The following is a 23,345-nucleotide window of genomic DNA, read 5'->3' as shown; positions in this document are numbered from 1 at the left end:
AAATATTCAAATTCACCTCCAATGTCACAATGCACTGATATAGATTCCATAGACATACTTTTTATATAATGCAAAGACTTTCTTATAAGATAACGTAAGACTACATATACTTATTTATATGGCATCAATTATAGCTGTGATTCAAGAAAAAAAAATATAAATAAATTGGTATGTCTCCTACATTGTTACGTTCTTTATTTCTATTTCATCTCAAATACATTCAAGCGTAGCCCTCGTCCTAATCGCTAGCAACTAACCCGCTGACTGCCCCCCTACAATCGTTCACTCCCGCTTTTATACTCGCATTCGACCTTGGGATAACAATACATAAACACACAAGGGTTATTACACAGTAGGGTGAACTCCACTCACACACGCACTCTCCCCTAGTTCTAGATTATTCTATCCTATTCTAATCTGACCTACAACTGACCCGTAACATACATTAAAGTCAAATATCAGAAGACGCTCTTAGCGTTAAAATGAGTTTTGTTAACTGATCTGTCACTATAATTCAATAATGATGTGGTATCATTTACGGTTTAACTATATTAGAATGATGCATATTACAGGTTTAACTCCACTTACATGTGGGCGGGCGGAAATTGACGGAAATGACGTCACCTCTAACATATCTGACCTGCGACGGACCCTGGGGTATTGTCCCCAGCGTGAAATGTTGTTCCCTAGGATGACTTGCATGGAGCACCTGGTTTTCTACTGCAAGGTAGGCTGGCAGAGGTGTTTCAAGGTAGGCTGGCAGAGGTATTTCAAGGTAGGCCGGCAGAGGTATTTCAAGGTAGGCTGGCAGAGTTGTTTCAAGGTAGCCTTCTGTTAGCACATTCCTTCCAAGGTAGCCTCTAGCTAGCCGAGTTATTTCAAGGTAGCCTTCTGTTAGCACATTTATTAAAGGTAGCCTCTAGCTAGCCGAGTTATTTCAAGGTAGCCTTCTGTTAGCACATTTATTCCAAGGTAGCCTCTAGCTAGCCGAGTTTTATCAAGGTAGCCTTCTGTTAGCACATGTATTCCAAGGTAGCCTTCTGTTAGCACATGTATTCCAAGGTAGCCTTCTGTTAGCACATTTATTACAAGGTAGCCTCTAGCTAGCCGAGTTATTACAAGGTAGCCTCTAGCTAGCCTAGTTATTTCAAGGAAGCCTTGAAGGTAGCCGAAGGTAGCTTCCAGCTAGCCGAAATATTCCATTATTCTTTAGCTCATTTATTTCACTTCAAGATAGCCTCTAGCTAGACGAATTTTTCCAATGTAGCCTTTTGCTTATTTATTCCAAGGTAGCCTCTAGCTAGCGGATTTATTCCAAGGTAACCTCTGATTAGCAGATATATTCCGAGATAGACTTCTGTTAGCAGAGTTTGGCAAATCAGACCACGCTATTGTTTCGTCCCATTCGGCCTTGTACCAACATATGTTTCACAGATACGAAACCAAGAGATCAAGTACGACGAGATCAACGAACTTCTCTCACAGCTGGGGATACAGGACAAGGCTCAGGTCAACCCCAGCAAGCTCTCCGGTGGCCAGAGAAGGAAACTTGCCGTCGCAATCGCTTTTGTTGGGAACACTACGGTAAAATTTTCTCATTAGTATCAGAGTTGACATTATTACAAGGTTACCCACTACGGTACACTTATCTCAATAGTATCAGAGTTAACATCAATACAAGGTTACCCACTACGGTTCACTTATGTCAATAATATCAAGAGTTAACATCACTACAAGGTTACCCACTACGGTACACTTATGTACCTGGGATGGTAATAGGTTATTCTACCTGTTCGCCTGTTAAGGTAAAAGGTAATAAAATTTACACTGTCTGTTCGCCACTGACAAATGCCTAGGTAAGATGTAATTGCACCATTACTACTTGTATTCCTTTGGTAAAGAACACGATTTTTATATCCTTATATCCCCTGACAATATTTCTTTACAAACCATCAACTAGACTTAACAGAAACCCGAAACCTACTCATAAAAGTCAACATTTAGACTATTCTGTTACTGTTCCCTGACAATATTTCTGGACTAGCGATAAAGAATATTTACCAAAGCCTGTAACCTAATGACGAAAGTCACAATCAAGACTATTCTATTTCTATTTATAATAAACAATTATGATCGAGCTATCAATAAAACTCAACCAAACCTTGATACTTTCTGAAATAAACCGGGAGTGATCTCCCCTAAACTTTCTCGAATATTCTAATATAAAACAACAGGGGATGGGAACTCGGGCTATAGACAAGATTTTTAATCCATTTTAAATACTTAAAGTTTTAAAAATAGAATAAAATCTCGTAGACAAAAGAACTGCACACCAAGTGAACTCCAAATAAAAAGTGCATATTAGTACGCAATATTATTAGTACTTTAAAAATGTACATTAGTTTTTTGAGAAATCGGAAGTAGCGTGAATTACTACTTCTAATGTCATTTATCTATCTGAAATAGAACTCAAGTTATAGGCTTTTGAAAAATTCAAAGTAGAAAAAGTACCACTTTCGGTTATCGGAAATCGCTCAAAAGTTGATACGAATCTACGATTTTGATAAAATACTTATATATGAAATTTCATCAACATAGCTGTAACGGTACTCAAGTAATCGTGTTTACACACGGACAGACACACACACACACACACAGACATACGGACAGAATTGCAAAGCCCAGTTTTTCAGACTGGATTACGCATAAAACCTCTTAATTTTAATAAATCTGGATTGATAATTTTTGCCCGATTAAAATAAGTCCTCTATACTTCGGATGTGATGAAGGACTGAGGTGTAATACGGTGAAAATTGTTAAAATTTCAAGTGATTTTTGTGCACGATTACAATACTTTCTCTATACTTCGTATATACGAGAAAGTAAAAAAAAACGAATATGTAGACTATTCTGTTCTGTCCTTAGACCATATTTCTATTTCAACTGGACTAAACAGGAATCTGAAACTTACTTAATAGTCGAAATCTAGACTATTGTGGTTTATCCACAGACAATATTTTTGGACGAGCCATGAACTAGACCAGGGGTCTCCAAACTACGGCCCGCGGGCCGGATGCGGCCCGCAAGGTCCTCTCATCCGACCCGCGGAGATATTTTTGTCCACGGAAAAATTGTTTGTTGGAGGTGGCTGAGGAACTTTGCCCAGAAAAATTCAAAACGATTTGAAAATGTAGCTTTGGGTGCAACTACCGTTGCTCACCGTGTTGCAGACATTGATGAAAACATTGTGACTCAAACAGTGAAAAATGCATGCAAGTTTTGCCATTTTTCAATTGCAATGATGAGTCGCTGAAATGTACATATATTTCTATATAATTTATATTTCGTTGGGGGGGGGGGGGGGGGGTAAGGTAAAGGGGGGTATATGTTCTTCGGTGGGGAAGGGGGTGGGGCTCCGCCACCCCAAAGAGATGCCCAGAAGAAACTGGCCCACGAACTGATATTTGATAGTTAATGCGGCCCTCGGGCTGAAAAGTTAGGAGACCCCTGAACTAGACTTAACAGGAATCTGAAATCTACTTAATGATGTCAAAATCTAGACTATTCTGTTCTATCCACAGACCATATTTCTGGACGAGCCATCCACTGGCCTTGACCCCAGTGCCAGACGAGACCTGTGGAGATTCCTGAAGAACCGGCGCTCTGGCCGGACTATAGTGATGACGACACACTTCATGGACGAGGCGGACATCTTGAGTGACCGTATTGCCATATTGGCAGGGGGCGTGGTGGAGTGCTGCGGGACGTCCGCGTATTTGAAAAAGATATTCGGTAAATATTGTATTTTTGAGGAAAATTTTAATCCAATATAGAAGTAAGATATACGGTAAATATTGTATTTTTGGGGCAAATTTTAAACCAATATAGAAGTCAGATATACGGTAAATATTGTATTTTTAGGGCAAATTTTAATCCAATATAGAAATAAGATATACGGTAAATATTGTATTTTAGGGGAAAATTTCAAACCAATATATAAGTCAGATATACGGTAAATATTGTCTTTTTGGGGAAAATTTTAAACCAATATATAAGTCAGATATACGGTAAATATTGTATTTTTGGGGCAAATTTTAAACCGATATATAAGTCAGATATACGGTAAATATTGTATTTTTGCGTTAGATTTTAAACCAATATATAAGTAAGATATACGGAAAATAATTTATTTTTGCGTTAGATTTTAAACCAATATATAAGTCAGATATACGGTAAATATTGTATTTTTGCGTTAGATTTTAAAACCGGTATATAATTAAGAAAAATGTGACCTACAATTCATTCTAGATCTATATTCATACATTTAAAGTGAATAATTAGACCCCAAGTTTAATTTATTAGCAGTCTCTTATTAGGCTTGTCTAAAATCACGATTCGTTTTGTTTAAATTAGGGGACAGTATCAAAACAAATCCGCCCAAAAAAATAACGATTAAACATACACACATACATTTTTACAATATTAATTATAATCAAAAGTTAAGGTTTCGAAAAATTATCTATAATAGAATATCGATTTTATAAAAAATGTTAGTAAAAATGTCCACTTTTTCCTTACCTTAGTCTGGATGCTGCTACTTAAAATATCCCAAATGTTGCAATTAAATTTCCAATTAATTTAATTGTAACCAATAATTAATTAAGTAATTGTATTTAAAAGTTTCACTTATATTCGATGCTGAAGTGGTATAAGGAATCAGTTACTTTTGAAAACACAGAGTAAAAATATTTTTTTTTAGTAGATCTGTAAATTAAAAACATAATATTTAAAAGAATTTGTATACTTGTTTTACACATGTTTTAAGTAATTAATACTTTATCTATTTGGCTGTTGATTCAACCCTATCAGAAACAGCTATTATTGATAATTAAACATATTATAGGTATTGGCTATAAATTAACCTTCATCAAGGGACCAAAGTGTAAGGAATATAACGTCATCAAACACCTGATGGAGTATATTCCGTCTGCTATTTATCAGGTACGTATTAGTATTGTTGGAGCACGGACAATTATTGCTCAATGTTGTCAATGATTGTTGGTGCACGGAAAATTATTGCTGAATATTGTCAGATGTCAACGAATGTTGGTGCACGGAAAATTATTACTGAATGTTGTCAATGAACGTTGGAGCACGGAAAATTAATGGTGAATATTTTTAACGAATGTTGGTGCACGGAAAATTATTGGTGAATATTTTTAACGAATGATGCTGAATATAGATATGGAGGTTACTGTTGTCAATGAAAGTTAAATGTTAGTGCATGGAGAATTATTGATGAATATTGTCAATGAATGATGGTGCACGGAAACTGATCCATTATAGAATGATTATTGACAATTATAAGTAAATGTATATGTCTTGTAATTAATGATTTATGGACTATCAATCTATGTTTGGGTTGATCCGTATTATTGGTTAGTGGTCTAGTGGTCTAGCCCGGTAGACTTCAAAAACCTACTCGCTTACATCCGTAAAGATAATTAACTTAAAACTATAACCAGCTCGACTGTTTGATCAATGTCTACTTGTATTCAGTCTTCCACACGCACAGAGATCAACTTCCGTTTGCCGGACCAGACCCTCAGTGACCTCCCCAAGTTACTCAAGAGCCTAGACAGTAGTCTTGCGACTCTCAATGTGGAGTCGTATGGGCTTTTTGCCACATCAATTGAAGACGTGTTTTTCAGGTAATGATGAAGATTTTTGAAACTTTCATTTGTATGCAATTATATTTGTTGTATTAAATTTTAAACTTTTATTTGCATGCCATTATATATACTTCTGTTTTATTTAATTTTGAACTTTCATTGGTATGTGATTGTATAACTTTCTGTTGTATTAAATTTTAAACTTTCATATGTATGCGATTATATAACCTTCTGTTTTGTTAAATTTTAAACTTTTATTTTTATGCGACTATATATAACCTTCTGTTTTATTACATTTTAACTTTATTTTTATACGATTATAATATAATATATATTATACAACCTTTTGTGTAATTAAATTACATTTTTTTCTTGTATTTATACAGAATAATTAATTAGTGTATTTTTATTGCTGAATATTGTAAGAATAGCTTTGTTAAATAACTAAATAAACGTGTTGAATTGACAGGAACATCTAGGCCTATTAATTTTAAGATAAAAATTAATACACATAATATTTATTAAGTTAATTGTAAAATTTCCTATAGAACAATTTTCTGTACATTTTTAGAGTGGGCGAAAGATTTGAAATTAAAAAACGATCCAAAGCAGAATCGTAAGTAATTCTACTTTTAACTTTTTAATTTAAAGTTGGCAACTAGAATTAAACGTATTATACGTACTTTAAACTTCAAGAAACCAGCTCTAGGTTGAATTAACATTCGCTCTATCGTATTTAAAAAAAATATACATTTCATTAACCAAAATGTGAAGATATTTATAATTAATTTAACTCTGATAATGTCGCGTGATTGTTTTGAATTATTTTTTGAATATCTGAAACAAAATGTTTGTTTGATCGATCCCCAGGATGGGACACATCTTGCAGACTGAGATGGATCAAGAGCCGGTGTAAGTCGGATATATTATTGGTATTGGTATTGGAGAGAAAAAAAATACTTCTTGCTAATGTATATAATGTTGTACTAGTCTACCTATTGATTCTACATTCAACTTCGTGGAAATCTATGTCACACTTATATTCCTTTGTCTGATATTGTTGCACAAACCATATATATATATATATATATATATATATATATATATATATATATATATATATATATATATATATATATATATATATATATATATATATATATATGTGTGTGTGTGTGTGTGTGTGAAAGGCAGATGGATAAACTAGAGGGTACGACAAATACCCGAAACACATGCCCGACCCTTAGGACATTTTACCAAAACCTATCAGGTTTATGATAAAGCTGTGTTGAATCTATTTCTGTTTATCGATGCTTAGACTTGTGTTAATTTTAAAATATATGTAATCAAATACATATTCTATTTGTATTTGACATTTTTATTTTTTCTAAAGAAGATTGATTCGGGTTGAGGCCAATGCCGCGTTCATATATTCGTTCTTTTTTAGCAGTAGGCCTAATCAAACAAACGCCTTATTTAAGACACCGTCAGGCATCCGTGAAAATTAAGTATAGGCTAGTCTATTATTGTATTCTTGTTTTCTTAAAAACATATATATTCAGCTTTTTGAGCAAAGTTGAGAAAATATTTAATATGATGAATTAAGTTACAAATATGTAAGATCTCCGTTTTCCGTTTTCAGCGAAGTCGAAAAAAAAGAATCTGGAAAAAATTCAAAGGCAAATACGTAAGTTCTGTTGAAAACGGCCAGTTGTACATGGGTTGTGAGGAAAGTACTGTTAGAAAGATTCAGTTTGTTCTTGCGTTTTGAAAGTCCCGAATTACACTGTAGGCTACATATTGGTATGTTATTAATGTCAATTTTAAAAATAGTATTATTGGCATACACGTCAGAAAAGTCATGTTTGTGTAATATACCATGGGTATATGGGGCGACTTGGCTTAGCGATAGAGAGCTAGACTACTTATTCAAAAGTCTCGAGTTCGAATCGTTGTTCAAGTGAGTTCACCCAGCTCTGATGGGTACCTAACTCACGTTAGGAAAAGCAAAGGCGACTGGACATAGTACTGACCGCACTATCGTTTCATATGCTGAGGTATGTAAAACATATGGACTCAACTTCATCTGTCCTACGTGTCGTTGGTACGAAAGGGAAAAGATGATGATGATACTATGAGTATACTATGAGTATGACTCATTATAGGGTATGACTGTGTCTTGGGCACAACATGGAAAAGATAATACCATGAGTATGACTTTATACAATATGAGTGTTTCTTGGGCACGAAATGGAAAAGATAATGATAATACCATGACTCTTTATACATTATGACTGTGTCTTGGGCAGAGAACTGTCGTCAGAGAAGCCAAAAACTGGCTCCACGGTGGAGGTAGGTTCCAGCAAAGTGGACAACATCCCCCAGACCCAGCCGCGCAATGATATGGTCTCTAGACGGAGCAGCGAAACCATCAAAAGCCTCAAGAAGGATGGCGCTGAATCCGTGATGGGATCAGTTCAAGATGAAGTTCTGGGTAGGTTTGTGTTTGGTTTAGGGTGGGGGTTTGGGTAGGTTCGTGTTTGTTTTAGCTGAAGTTTTGGGTAGGTTCGTGTTTGTTTTAGGTGGAAGTTTGGGTAGGTTCGTGTTTGTTTTAGGTGAAGTTTTGGGTAGGTTTGTGTTTGGTTTCGGTGGAAGTTTGGGTATGTTAGCCTTTTTTTTTAGGTGGAAGTTTTCGATAGGTTCGTGTTTGTTTTAGGTGCAGTTTTGGGTAGGTTTGTGTTTGGTTTCGGTGGAAGTTTGGGTATGTTAGCGTTTGTTTTAGGTGGAAGTTTGGGTATGTTAGCGTTTGTTTTAGGTGGAAGTTTGGGTAGGTTTGTGTTTGTTTTAGGTGCAGTTTTGGGTAAGTTTGTGTTTAGTTTAGGTGGGGGTTTGGATAGGTTCGTGTTTGTTTTAGGTGGAAGTTTGGGTAGGTTCGTGTTTGTTTTAGGTGGAAGTTTGGGTAGGTTCGTGTTTGTTTTAGGTGGAAGTTTGGGTATGTTTGTGTTTGTTTTAAGTGAAGTTTTGGGTAGGTTCGTGTTTGTTTTAGGAGGAAGTTTGGGTATGTTAGCGTTTGTTTTAGGTGGAAGTTTGGGTAGTTTTGTGTTTGTTTTAGGTGCAGTTTTGGGTAGGTTTGTGTTTAGTTTAGGTGGGGGTTTGGATGGGTTCGTGTTTGTTTTAGGTGGAAGTTTGGGTAGGTTCGTGTTTGTTTTAGGTGGAAGTTTGGGTATGTTTGTGTTTGTTTTAGGTGAAGTTGTGGGTAGGTTTGTGTTTAGTTTAGGTGGGGGTTTGGGTAGGTTCGTGTTTGTTTTAGGTGAAGTTTTAGATAGGTTCGTGTTTTTTTAGGTGAAGGTTTGGGTAAGTTTGTGTTTTTTTAGGTGACGTTTTGTGTAGGTTTGTGTTTGTTTTAGGTGGAGGTTTGGGTAGATTTGTGTTTGTTTTAGGTTGGAGGTTTGGGTATGTTAGCGTTTGTTTTGGGTGTATATTGTTTATAGTAATGCTTGTATGAGCTGAATTCACCGGTTGGAGTAATGATGGGGGGGGGGGGGGGGTTAGATTTGTTAAGGGTTGAAATAAGTGATATAAAGTTTTTATTTTATTTTTCGTAGGGGATTCACATGCTGTATCGAGTTTTATTTTATTCCGGTTTTCTTTAAGGTATTTTTATAAGATGGTGGGTGGGCAATTTTAACTGTGCACTTTTTTCCAGCGAAGTAGCTGGCGTTAGTTAACATAAACTTTTCGATGCACATTATATTTTTTTACTTTATTTGTTATGGGTGGATGTGGCATTGGATGCTCTCTGAGGGGGTGGTGCTAAAATAAAGTTCCTTACCCCCTTCTCCCCCTTCAACACTTATACATGTCTGAAATAAATATTTCATTTGGCTGAAGTTTGACATGCACTTATACGTCTCTAACTTTCATTTGTTACGCGGTACACATACAGCTCTCATGTTTACACGAGCACACCTTACCGCGAGATAAAGAAACCCATTCACTAATGCAGGGGTCTCCAAACTTTTTAGCCCGAGGGCCGCATTAAGTATCAAATTTCAGTTCGGGGGCCAATTTGTTTCTAGGCATGTCGTGATTTTTCTGAGCAAAGTTCCTCAGCCATCAACAACAAACGTTTTTTTCCGTGTACAAAAAGATCTCCGCGGGCCGGGTGAGAGGACCTCGCGGGTAGTTTGGCGACCCCTGCACTAATTGAACACAAACTCTCCACAGAGACGAAGGCAGCTCCGGTCGACCAAAAGAACGTGGGCATCCGCCTGCACACCCAGCAGGTGAAAGCCCTGGTCATCAAGCGCTGGATCATGCTGAGACGGAACACCAGCACCATCCTCTTCGTCACCCTCATCCACGCCACCTTGACCCTGATGTACGTCATCAAATCGCACGACATCGCCACGACTCACCCACTGGATTTTAACATCAGAGACATCCCAGGGACCTTGGCCGCTGTACTGGAACCGACGGATCCAGATCTTCGTGGAGTTTCTAATAGGTTAAGGGCTTTGCTACAGGAGAGAATGCAGGTGTTCACCGTGACGGATCTACCAAATGTAAGTTATGTAAATTAATTCCAAAGGTAAGTAATGTTGGGGTAACCCCATATAAAAGTAGTGTTAGTGTTCTCCCAGTGGGAGTAGTGTAGGGGTAAACACCAACGCAGTAGAGTGAGGGTAATGACAGGCGTAAGTAGAGAAGAGGTATTCCCAGAGGTAAGTATTGTTAGGGTTAATACAAGTGTAAGTGTATTTTATTATAAATTATGTTTTAAATATATACATATATTTTCATATATATATGTATATATATATGAAAATATATGTATATATTTATATATATATATATGTTGTTATATAATATATATACGTATATATATATATATATATATATGTATATATATATGTATATATATATATATATATATATATATATATATAACTTTTTATAGGGATTTAACGCATATTTCATTGACTGGGCTGAAAGAAATTCCGTACAAACCTACCGAAGACAACTTCTGTTAGGGTTTGAGATCCGCAAAGCACCAGAGCCTTGTGTTGTTTACTACCAGTCTGATTTTGTTCACCTCGAGGCTATTGGGGTAGGATCATCTTGTATTATTTAGTATGTGTGGATTATCTTATCTTGATTTACATTAGTTTCTTCAATTTCTTTTGAAGTCTGAGAGTTTAAATGCTAGTTTCACACTACAAAAAAGGTTATTTAATGTATTCATTTTGTGTGTGCAGAATACCAATTGTTCAATACCTTAATGGTTAAAATATTGATTGAGTCAATTAAAAATGAAAGGCGTAAAGCCTTACAACTGTTTACAACATAAGTCTTATATTTACTAATGTTAGCCGTGATATTTAAATCTAAGTACCGACAGGCGAAGGAAATATTATTAAGGGAGACTACTGTAGTGTTTTGTTTAGAAAGATGGACGCTATTTTTATTCACTAGGTCGTGAGTAAAACTAAAGAGTGGAACAGTTAATTCCAAATATTTTAGACAATTATTGATGGTATAAGCTTTGTAGATAATTGTAGTATTCATGTATGAAAATGATCGCACATTGAGTAAAGGGTCGTCCATAAATGACGTCACACTCGTAGGGGGGAGGGGGGTCCTTAATTTAGTGACGGTGTGTGATGATGGGGGTGGGGGTGGAAGGGGATTCAGATGGTGTGACGTCACATTTTTGCATTATAAAAAAGCAATGTTAGAAAACGAGTTTTAGCAGTTATAATTTCGCGTTTTAGAAAACGGTTTTAATAAATTGTAATAGGAATTAATCAAAATACTCTATGTTGACAGAGTTCTGACAAGATTTTGGAAAAATATCGATGTTTTAAGAAAAAATCAACAGCAACTTTGAGAGGGGTTGTAGGCTGAGGTGTGACGACATTTTATGGGTGGGGATTCTGGCTTTTTGTGACGATGTATGACGGAGGGGAGGGGGGAGGTAAAAATCGTCAAAAAAAAGCGTGACGTCATTTATGGATGACCCCGAAGTGAACAAATTTAAAATATTGTATTTAACAAGTGGACGATTTTTTTTCATGCGCGTGTTTAGGTCCAAATGTTGCTCAATGCACACGTGCGTGAGTACCTGGGCAACGACTTCCAGGTCCAGACTGGGGTGTACCCGTACGGTCACATCAAGCTACAGTCCTACAACCAGGGTATCAGCCTGTTGCTGCTCCACTTTGCGGTCATCTCATTTGAGACGCTGATCCTCAGTTGGCTCGTCTCAGAGAAAAGTGTACGTATAAGCCAATTGATGCACCTCCTCTCAGAGAAAAGTGTACGTATAACCCAATTGATGTACCTCCTCCCAGAGAAAAGTGTACGTATAACCTAACTGATGCACTTCCTCATAGAGAAAAGTGTACGTATAACCCTATTGATGACCTCATCTCAGAGAAAAGTGTACGTATAACCCAATTGATGCCAATTAGAACAGATATGAGTGAATAATGTACGTATAACCCAATTGATGGCACCTATATGCTGGTCTCAGAGAATAATGTACGTATAACCCAAATGGTGGCACCTATATGCTGGTCTCAGAGAATAATGTACGTATAACCCAATTGATGGCAACCAGATTATGTCTCATAGAAAAATGTACGTATAACCCAAACTGAAGCACCACGTCTCAGAGATAAGAGTACGTATAACCCAATTGGTACCAACTATAGCAGATATGAGAGAATAGTGTACGTATAACCCAATTGGTGGTACCTATATGCTGGTCTCAGAGAATAATGTACGTATAACCCAATTGATACCAACTATAACAGATATGAGAGAATAGTGTACGTATAACCCAATTGGTGGTACCTATATGCTGGTCTCAGAGAATAATGTACGTATAACCCAATTGATACCAACTATAGCAGATATCAGAGAAAAGTGTACGTATAACCCAATTGTCAAACGTCTCAGAGATAAGAGTATGTATAACCCAATAAATACCAATTATAGCAGATATCAGAGAAAAGTGTACGTATAACTCAATCGACGACAACTAGAGTACGTCTCAGATGAAATGGTGAACTTGAAGCAGGCACACCAAGGGGGAGGGTACAGATATGATAAATTAAAATCAATAACTGGAAAAATAACTTGAATGAACTCAGGATAAAACTACTATGATCACGTGCTTTCTTTGATCCAACTTATTGGTATCCTTGTACCGACATACTTGTTTGTGGGATAATTTGTCTTAGAAAATTTTTGTCCGTGAGATTTCGTTTAAAGACATTTTGTTTGAGATAATCTGTCAGATATAATTTTCCCAGAGATCGTTTTTCTTATATATATATATATATATATATATATATATATATATATATATATATATATATATATATATATATATATATATATATATATATATATATTTCCAACTAAAACCACAACCTTTTTAATTATTAAGTTTGAGTATTGTATTACATTCACAAATAACAGTGTTCGCTCATCAATTTTTTAAATAGTCTTACAATTTATCCACATGTAACGCCCATCCTAATTCTATCCACAACTCATTCACACATAATCCCCATTCACCCTCCTCTAACCCACGCGCCTCCCGCATAATCAATCCACCTCTGATCCACAGACGGGAGCCCACACCCTGACCCTCCTCAGCGGAGTCCCATCCTACATGTACTGGGGCTCAATGTACCTCTTCGACATCGCCCTCTTCCTCTTCTACATCGCCACCCAGTGGGCTTGCATCCTGGGACAGCAGTCCTTGGAGAACATCAAGGAACACGTCCACCTCCTCATACCCATACACTTCCTCTTCATCCTGGACGTTCTGCCTTTCATCTACATCTTCAGCAAGCTTTTCGTCAAACCTACACTGGCTGTATTCATATTTGTATCATATGCGTTTTTACATAGTAAGTAATTTTGTAGTAAGTAAAAAGTTGGTATATAAAACAATTTTATTATATGTAAGTATATAATTCGTTTACTATAAATATATAAATAAATAAACAAATAAATAAATAAATAAATAAATAAATAAATAAATAAATAAATAAATAAATAAATAAATAAATAAATAAATAAATAAATAAATAAATAAATAAATAAATAAATAAATAAATAAATAAATAAATAAATAAATAAATAAATAAATAAATAAATAAATAATTAAATAAATAAATAAATAAATAAATAAATAAATAAATAAATAAATAAATAAATAAATAAATAAATAAATAAATATATATATATATATATATGTATATATATATATATATATATATATATATATATATATATATATATATATATATATGAAATTATCCATTACGTTTTGTGCAAAGGTAGGCCTTTATTATCATATATATATATATATATGTTTATACAGATATAGATTTATATATATAATGATTTTTTCCTCAGTGCTCGCTCACTTTACAGCATCTTATTATGTTAATGAGAAGCTTCTTATATATGTTAATCACGCATTTTTGATGACGTCACCAAACACGATATTAAACGCTGCGCACACGAGAATTCTTCTATTTGATTCAGGTGAAGCGTCCGTCTGTTTTACTTCCCTATGCTAGTTACCTTTGTAAACGATATTTAAAAAAAATAGACGTTACAGATTATTCAACGAAAATTTGAATATGACTATGTGTAATTTTAACAAACCAACCCATAAGAGTATGCTTAATTTTTAACAAATTCACTCTGCAATCTACCCTCTCTTCGATGAATAAGTACCTCAGAAATGATCTGAATAATCTTCTTAAGAGTATAGATCACATAATTTAAGTGTCTTATCAAAACCATTAAACCTTAACTCAGGATATATCCTATCAATTGTTTTCATCAAAACAGTAAGTATCTTTGGTAGTATAAAATTGTCTACTAAAGCGACTTACAAAGCCGGGTTATTTATAAGAAGATTTAAATGGAACAGTCAATTTAGTTTTACAATTCCGGTGAAAGTTAAGTCACGACAGAACAAGGGTACCTTGACACCCTGACATACGAATACCTCGACATACGAGATGTTTTAGATTTTGAGTGGGTGATGTTTTGATTTGAAATACGAGAAACTACGAGTTTGAAATTCGTGGAAAACAAACACCCCGATGAAGTACAACTGGTCGTTCAATGGAAATGTTTACTGGCACTTGTCTTAATTAATTTCCGTTAGGTTCTAAAAGGGAGGAAGATATTATCAACTTCGACAGGGGGTCATTCATAAATGACGTCACGCTTTTTTTGACGATTTTAGCCCCCCCTCCCCTCCGTCACACGTCGTCACAAAAAGCCAGACCCCCCATAAGATTTTACTGTATGATTTTACTTTTCCTTTATAAAACCAGTTATTCCTTCTTTCTGTATTATACTATGCTTTTATGCCACTTTTTTCATAGATCATTAAAAAAAAATAATGACAAAACATGGATGTCATTTTTAATGGGGGGGGGGGGGGGATGTTAAGGAACGTACTATGTTTGTATCACTAGGTACTACTGTGTTTTTAAAGCATACGCATTTTATCAGCATTTAAAAGTTACACATATCAGGTGAATAGTATCCTCCATATTATAACCATAATAATCTTTTGTAATGATTGATTTGAACTCGTATTTCAGATGCTGGGCAAATAACAACGACTGCCGTTTTTGCCTTTGTCATACATTGGTTTATATGTTGGTTTTTTCTAATCGTCGTTGAAAGCCTTTTGCATCGTGGAAAACGGTAATTTCTCTTGTATTTAATAACCGATATGGAATAATTAATTTTACCCTTCCCGGCTCCCGGGGACAAACCTTTCGATTTGCGCCCCCCACCCCCCCTCAAGATTTCGATTTGCACCCCCCTCAAACTTTCGATTTGCACCCCTTCTCGAGATTTCGATTTGCAACCCCCCTCCTCAAGATCAAGATTTCGATTTGCACCCCCCCCCCTCAAACTTTCAATTTGCACACCCCCCCTCAAGTTTTCGATTTGCACCCTCCCTCAAACTTTCGATTTGCACCCCCCTCAACCTTTCAATTTATTTTTCCAACCCATGTTGGCGCCCCCTAAGGTCGGCGCCCGGGGACATATGTCCCCCCCCCCCCCCTCGCTACGCTAAAGGTATGAAAGGTACGATACTTAAAAATCGCAGGCATAGTACTTTGATACCAGCGAAGATGTTTGTTCAAAGTTTTAGCCGTCGATTACGTTTGAGTAAAGGTTTGAGATCTTAGGTGTCATCAATGTTAGCTTTGAAGCTATGCGAGAATAGAATACATTTAACTAGGCTCAAGACGTAAAGAGACTGTTTCTACCTAAGGGGGAATGAAAGTTAAAAAAGTATTTTGCACATATAGAACTAATTAGAGTTTTCATAGCTTTATTGATTAGAACCCATCCCCTCGCATCAGTTAACACCTCCAATATATTATTATCCACTTATAATAACTCCCCTTTCCCTAATATACAGTAGCAGAGGCGTAGCGAGGGGGAGGCGGGGGTGTAGACAGCACCGGGCGACACCATTTAAAGGGGTGACACCAAGGCAAAAAATAGCAAAATATATATAGAAAAATGATAATTCCACTTAATTAAGTGATTAATTCGAGTGTTAAATACTGTTTTAAGAGGTGCAAATCGAAAGTTTGAGGGGGATGGTGCAAATCGAAAATTGAAAGTTTGTTCCCGGGAAGGGTCGTTACGCCTCTGGGAATGACACCATCAAGTGCCGCACCGGGTGACACCAGACCTCGCTACGCCACTGTACAGTAGGATAGCACCCGCTCTCTAAATTACCTTCTCTTAATGTCGTTTAAGCAAAGCAATGCATACGCAACTGTTAAGGATTAGTTAGGGATAGGGTTACTGATCAGGGCAAGGGTTTTGGAAATCTATTAGTTTGTACATGGGTGTGTGCATATGTTAGCGTTTGTCTAAGTGTGTGTGGGGGTGTGGGTGTATATGTGTGTGTTTACTAAACACCCCCCTCCCCCTCTCCCTCCCGCAGGTGTACATCCGCCGGGTCCCTGCACGATTTCATCATCCAGAAGCTTGAGAAGTCGCTCACCAAGATCACCAACCTAGAGCCGCTCACCGATTGTGACGACGAGGTCATCGCTGAGAGGCAGAGGGTTCAGGGTTTAGATCTGAAGAAGATCCCAGAGCAAGGTGAGGGTTCAGGGTTTAGATCAAGATCCCAGAGCAAGTGAGGGTTCAGGGTTTAGATCAAGATCTCAGAGCAAGGTGAGGGTTCAGGGTTTAGATCAAGATCTCAGAGCAAGGTGAGGGTTCAGGGTTTAGATCAAGATCGCAGAGCAAGTTGAGGGTTCAGGGTTTAGACCTGAAGAAGATCCCAGAGTAAGGTGAGGGTTCAGGGTTTAGATCAAGATCCCAGAGCAAAGTGAGGGTTCAGGGTTTAGATCAAGATCGCAGAGCAAGTTGAGGGTTCAGGGTTTATACTTGAAGAAGATCCCAGAGCAAGGTAAGGGTTCGTGGTTTAGATCAAGATCTCAGAGCAAGGTGAGGGTTCAGGGTTTAGATCAAGATCTCAGAGCAAGGTGAGGGTTCAGAGTTTAGATCAAGATCTCAGAGCAAGGTGAGGGTTCAGGGTTTAGATCAAGATCCCAGAGCAAGGTGAGGGTTCAGGGTTTAGATCAAGATCCCAGAGCAAGGTGAGGGTTCAGGGTTTAGATCAAGATCTCAGAGCAAGGTGAGGGTTCAGGGTTTAGATCAAGATCTCAGAGCAAGGTGAGGGTTCAGGGTTTAGATCAAGATCGCAGAGCAAGTTGAGGGTTCAGGGTTTAGACCTGAAGAAGATCCCAGAGCAAGGTGAGGGTTCAGGGTTTAGATCAAGATCCCAGAGCAAAGTGAGGGTTCAGGGTTTAGATCAAGATCGCAGAGCAAGTTGAGGGTTCAGGGTTTAGACTTGAAGAAGATCCCAGAGCAAGGTAAGGGTTCATGGTTTAGATCAAGATCTCAGAGCAAGGTGAGGGTTCAGGGTTTAGATCAAAATCTCAGAGCAAGGTGAGGGTTCAGGGTTTAGATCAAGATCTCAGAGCAAGGTGAGGGTTCAGGGTTTAGATCAAGATCTCAGAGCAAGGTGAGGGTTCAGGGTTTAGATCAAGATCGCAGAGCAAGTTAAGGGTTCAGGGTTTAGACCTGAAGAAGATCCCAGAGTAAGGTGAGGGTTCAGGGTTTAGATCAAGATCCCAGAGCAAAGTGAGGGTTCAGGGTTTAGATCAAGATCGCAGAGCAAGTTGAGGGTTCAGGGTTTAGACTTGAAGAAGATCCCAGAGCAAGGTAAGGGTTCATGGTTTAGATCAAGATCTCAGAGCAAGGTGAGGGTTCAGGGTTTAGATCAAGATCTCAGAGCAAGGTGAGGGTTCAGGGTTTAGATCAAGATCTCAGAGCAAGGTGAGGGTTCTGGGTTTAGATCAAGATCCCAGAGCAAGGTGAGGGTTCAGGGTTTAGATCAAGATCCCAGAGCAAGGTGAGGGTTCAGGGTTTAGATCAAGATCTCAGAGCAAGGTGAGGGTTCAGGGTTTAGATCAAGATCTCAGAGCAAGGTGAGGGTTCAGGGTTTAGATCAAGATCGCAGAGCAAGTTGAGGGTTCAGGGTTTAGACCTGAAGAAGATCCCAGAGCAAGGTGAGGGTTCAGGGTTTAGATCAAGATCCCAGAGCAAAGTGAGGGTTCAGGGTTTAGATCAAGATCGCAGAGCAAGTTGAGGGTTCAGGGTTTAGACTTTAAGAAGATCCCAGAGCAAGGTAAGGGTTCATGGTTTAGATCAAGATCTCAGAGCAAGGTGAGGGTTCAGGGTTTAGATCAAGATCTCAGAGCAAGGTGAGGGTTCAGGGTTTAGATCAAGATCTCAGAGCAAGGTGAGGGTTCAGGGTTTAGATCAAGATCCCAGAGCAAGGTGAGGGTTCAGGGTTTAGATCAAGATCCCAGAGCAAGGTGAGGGTTCAGGGTTTAGATCAAGATCTCAGAGCAAGGTGAGGGTTCAGGGTTTAGATCAAGATCTCAGAGCAAGGTGAGGGTTCAGGGTTTAGATCAAGATCTCAGAGCAATGTGAGGGTTCAGGGTTTAGATCTGAAGAAGATCGCAGAGCAAGGTGAGGGTTCAGGGTTTAGATCTGAAGAAGATAGCAGAGCAAGGTGAGGGTTTAGGGTTTAGATCAAGATCTCAGAGCAAGGTGAGGGTTCAGGGTTTAGACCTGAAGAATATCCCTGAGCAAGTTAAGAGTTCAGGGTTTAGATCAAGATCCCAGAGCAAGGTGAGGGTTTAGGGTTTAGATCAAGATCTCAGAGCAAGGTGAGGGTTCAGGGTTTAGACCTGAAGATGATCCCAGAGCAAGGTGAGGGTGCAGGGTTTAGATCTGAAGATGATCCCAGAGCAAGGTGAGGGTGCAGGGTTTAGACCTGAATAAGATTCCAGGTGAGTGTTTAGGGTTTAGACCTGAGGAAGATCCCAGATCAGGGTTTAGATCTGAAGATGATCCCAGAGCAAGGTGAGGGTTCAGGGTTTAGATTTGAAGATGATCCCCTAGTAAGGTGAGGGTTCAGGGTTTAGATCTGAAGAAGATCTCAGAGCAAGGTGAGGGTTCAGGGTTTAGATCTGAAGAAGATCCCAGAGCAAGGTGAGGGTTCAGGGTTTAGATCAAGATCTCAGAGCAAGGTGAGGGTTCAGGGTTTAGATCTGAAGAAGATCGCAGAGCAAGGTAAGGGTTCAGGGTTTAGATTTGAAGATCTCAGAGCAAGGTAAGGGTTCAGGGTTTAGATCAAGATCTCAGAGCAAGGTGAGGGTTCAGGGTTTAGATCTGAAGATGATCCCAGAGCAAGGTGAGGGTGCAGGGTTTAGACCTGAATAAGATTCCAGGTGAGTGTTTAGGGTTTAGACCTGAGGAAGATCCTAGATCAGGGTTTAGATCTGAAGATGATCCCAGAGCAAGGTGAGGGTTCAGGGTTTAGATCTGAAGAAGATCTCAGAGCAGGGTGAGGGTTCAGGGTTTAGATCTGAAGAAGATCCCAGAGCAAGGTGAGGGTTCAGGGTTTAGATCTGAAGAAGATCCCATAGTAAGGTCAGGGTTCAGGGTTCAGATCCGAAGAAGATCCCAGAACAAGGTAAGTGATCAGGGTTTAGATCTGAATATGGTTCCAGGTGAGTGTTTAGGGTTTAGACCTGAAGATGAACCCATAGTACGGTGATGGTCACATAGTTTAGACCTGAAGAAGATCTCATAGGGTTCAGAGGAATCGCACTGTACCCTCGAATCAACATTTACTCATTTGGCTTAATGACTTTTCAGTCCCCATATCGACGTGTTTTAACTTCTAATGTCATGAGGCGTTCTCCTACCCCATATCTCTTAGGAACATGTCCTATTCTCCTGATGTCATTGGAACTTGTCTTATTCCCAGATGTTATCGGGACTAGTTCTATTCCCAGATGCCATCGGAACTAGTCCTTGTACCAGATGTCATCGGAACTAGTCCTATTTGCAGATGTCATCGGAACTAGTCATGTTTCCAGATGTCATCGGAACTAGTCCTATACTCCTCATGTCATCGGAACTAGTCCTATACTCCTCATGTCATCGGAACTAGTCCTATTCCCAGATGTCAGAAGAACTTATCCTCTTCGCTGACTTAATAAATCTATATGTAATGATGATACATCTATCTTGTTTTATTTGACTGACGCTATACTCACCTTTCAGACGAGGTTCTGATGGTCAACCTGTGCAAGAAGTACCTGTCCAACACCCACACGCTGACCGCTGTAGAAAACACCAACCTTGGTATCGCCAAGAACGAGTGTTTCGGTCTGCTGGGGGGTAACGGGGCGGGCAAGAGCTCAACATTCAAGATGCTGATTGGCGAGATTCCTTGTACGTCGGGAAATGTTTTCTACCGTGGTCTAAATTTGGAGACCAACAGGGCAAAGGTCAGTGTATTTATTTATTTATTTTTTTTAAATCTTTTGGGTTTTATTATTTTCCAGTATGAGGATTTTAGGGAACGTAATGCTGTAGTGCAATGAGTTGAAATCGAAAATAATTGACGAACATCGACGTTTCATAACTAATTTAAGTACTACTAGAGTTTAGTTACGAAAAAAACAACACATTTAAATATTAGATCCTTTTCGTAGGTTTCTAGCAATGAAATTTTGAGAGCTTGCTCATAAAAGGTTTAAAATTTGATAATTGGGGGTACATTAACATGAATTTAATGTTTGGGTCCTATTCACATGAATTTGATAATTGTGGGTCCTATTGACATGAATTTGATAATTGTGGCTCCTACTCACATGAATTTGATAATTGTGGCTCCTACTCACATGAATTTGATAATTGTGGCTCCTACTCACATGAATTTGATAATTGTGGCTCCTATTCACATGAATTTGATAATTGTGGCTCCTATTCACACGAATTTGATAATTGTGACTCCTATTCACACGAATTTGATAATTGTTGCTCCTATTCACATGAATTTGATAATTGTGGCTCCTACTCACATGAATTTGATAATTGTGGCTCCTACTCACATGAATTTGATAATTGTGGCTCCTACTCACATGAATTTGATAATTGTGGCTCCTATTCACACGAATTTGATAATTGTGACTCCTATTCACACGAATTTGATAATTGTGGCTCCTATTCACATGAATTTGATAATTGTGGCTCCTACTCACATGAATTTGATAATTGTGGCTCCTACTCACATGCATTTGATAATTGTGGCTCCTACTCACATAAATCTGATAATTGTGGCTCCTATTCACATGAAGCAGCATGTGCTAAAACCTGATGCAATGTCATTTTTACAATATTGACATATGTATCTATGAATAGGCTACCTTAGTAACGTATAAGATAATATATTTGTTATCACAGTTGTATTGTATGATAGTCTACTGACCCCTTTATTGTATACAATATGATAACCTTATCTTGTACCCCCAGTTGTATTGTATGATAGTCTACTGACCCCTTTATTGTATACAATATGATAACCTTATCTTGTACCCCCAGTTGTATTGTATGATAGTCTACTGACCCCTTTATTGTATACAATATGATAACCTTATCTTGTACCCCCAGTTGTATTGTATGATAGTCTACTGACCCCTTTATTGTATACAATATGATAACCTTATCTTGTACCCCCAGTTGTATTGTATGATAGTCTACTGACCCCTTTATTGTATACAATATGATAACCTTATCTTGTACCCCCAGTTGTATTGTATGATAGTCTACTGACCCCTTTATTGTATACAATATGATAACCTTGTCTTGTACCCCCAGTTGTATTGTTTGATAGTCTACTGACCCCTTTATTGTATACAATATGATAACCTTGTCTTGTACCCCCAGTTGTATTGTAAGATAGTCTACTGACCCCTTTATTGTATACAATATGATAACCTTATCTTGTACCCCCAGTTGTATTGTATGATAGTCTACTGACCCCTTTATTGTATACAATATGATAACCTTATCTTGTACCCCCAGTTGTATTGTATGATAGTCTACTGACCCCTTTATTGTATACAATATGATAACCTTATCTTCCCCAGTTGTATTGTATGATAGTCTACTGACCCCTTTATTGTATACAATATGATAACCTTGTCTTGTACCCCCAGTTGTATTGTAAGATAGTCTACTGACCCCTTTATTGTATACAATATGATAACCTTATCTTGTACCCCCAGTTGTATTGTATGATAGTCTACTGACCCCTTTATTGTATACAATATGATAACCTTGTCTTGTACCCCCAGTTGTATTGTAAGATAGTCTACTGACCCCTTTATTGTATACAATATGATAACCTTATCTTGTACCCCCAGTTGTATTGTATGATAGTCTACTGACCCCTTTATTGTATACAATATGATAACCTTGTCTTGTACCCCAAGTTGTATTGTATGATAGTCTACTGACCCCTTTATTGTATACAATATGATAACCTTATCTTCCCCAGTTGTATTGTATGATAGTCTACTGACCCCTTTATTGTATACAATATGATAACCTTATCTTGTACCCCCAGTTGTATTGTATGATAGTCTACTGACCCCTTTATTGTATACAATATGATAACCTTATCTTGTACCCCCAGTTGTATTGTATGATAGTCTACTGACCCCTTTATTGTATACAATATGATAACCTTATCTTCCCCAGTTGTATTGTATGATAGTCTACTGACCCCTTTATTGTATACAATATGATAACCTTATCTTGTACCCCCAGTTGTATTGTATGATAGTCTACTGACCCCTTTATTGTATACAATATGATAACCTTGTCTTGTACCCCAAGTTGTATTGTATGATAGTCTACTGACCCCTTTATTGTATACAATATGATAACCTTATCTTCCCCAGTTGTATTGTATGATAGTCTACTGACCCCTTTATTGTATACAATATGATAACCTTATCTTGTACCCCCAGTTGTATTGTATGATAGTCTACTGACCCCTTTATTGTATACAATATGATAACCTTATCTTGTACCCCCAGTTGTATTGTATGATAGTCTACTGACCCCTTTATTGTATACAATATGATAACCTTATCTTCCCCAGTTGTATTGTATGATAGTCTACTGACACCTTTATTGTATACAATATGATAACCT

At 37.7% G+C, this 23,345-nt stretch overlaps 1 protein-coding gene across 1 annotated transcript in view; it reads left to right on the top strand.

The window, feature by feature from the left end:
• The window catches only part of LOC131946720 (ATP-binding cassette sub-family A member 2), a 51,357-nt gene that overhangs the window by 16,378 nt on the left and 11,634 nt on the right, over positions 1–23,345 (top strand). Inside the window, exons 11-27 of the mRNA XM_059307634.1 lie at positions 573–727; positions 1,435–1,584; positions 3,582–3,792; positions 4,904–5,001; positions 5,560–5,711; positions 6,244–6,288; positions 6,543–6,584; positions 7,315–7,359; positions 7,982–8,166; positions 9,900–10,237; positions 10,633–10,782; positions 11,761–11,949; positions 13,312–13,597; positions 14,109–14,240; positions 15,320–15,425; positions 16,693–16,853; positions 20,403–20,629. Of these exons, the coding sequence (XP_059163617.1) occupies positions 573–727; positions 1,435–1,584; positions 3,582–3,792; positions 4,904–5,001; positions 5,560–5,711; positions 6,244–6,288; positions 6,543–6,584; positions 7,315–7,359; positions 7,982–8,166; positions 9,900–10,237; positions 10,633–10,782; positions 11,761–11,949; positions 13,312–13,597; positions 14,109–14,240; positions 15,320–15,425; positions 16,693–16,853; positions 20,403–20,629 (2,672 nt within the window). The remainder of the gene's footprint in view (positions 1–572; positions 728–1,434; positions 1,585–3,581; positions 3,793–4,903; positions 5,002–5,559; positions 5,712–6,243; positions 6,289–6,542; positions 6,585–7,314; positions 7,360–7,981; positions 8,167–9,899; positions 10,238–10,632; positions 10,783–11,760; positions 11,950–13,311; positions 13,598–14,108; positions 14,241–15,319; positions 15,426–16,692; positions 16,854–20,402; positions 20,630–23,345) is intronic.

This window comes from Physella acuta, unplaced genomic scaffold (assembly GCF_028476545.2).
Source record: "Physella acuta isolate Inbredline_101_S28 unplaced genomic scaffold, ASM2847654v3 ptg000568l, whole genome shotgun sequence".
In the NCBI taxonomy this organism is placed as follows: Eukaryota; Metazoa; Mollusca; class Gastropoda; family Physidae; genus Physella; species Physella acuta.
This window is presented reverse-complemented; position numbering and strand designations above follow the sequence as displayed.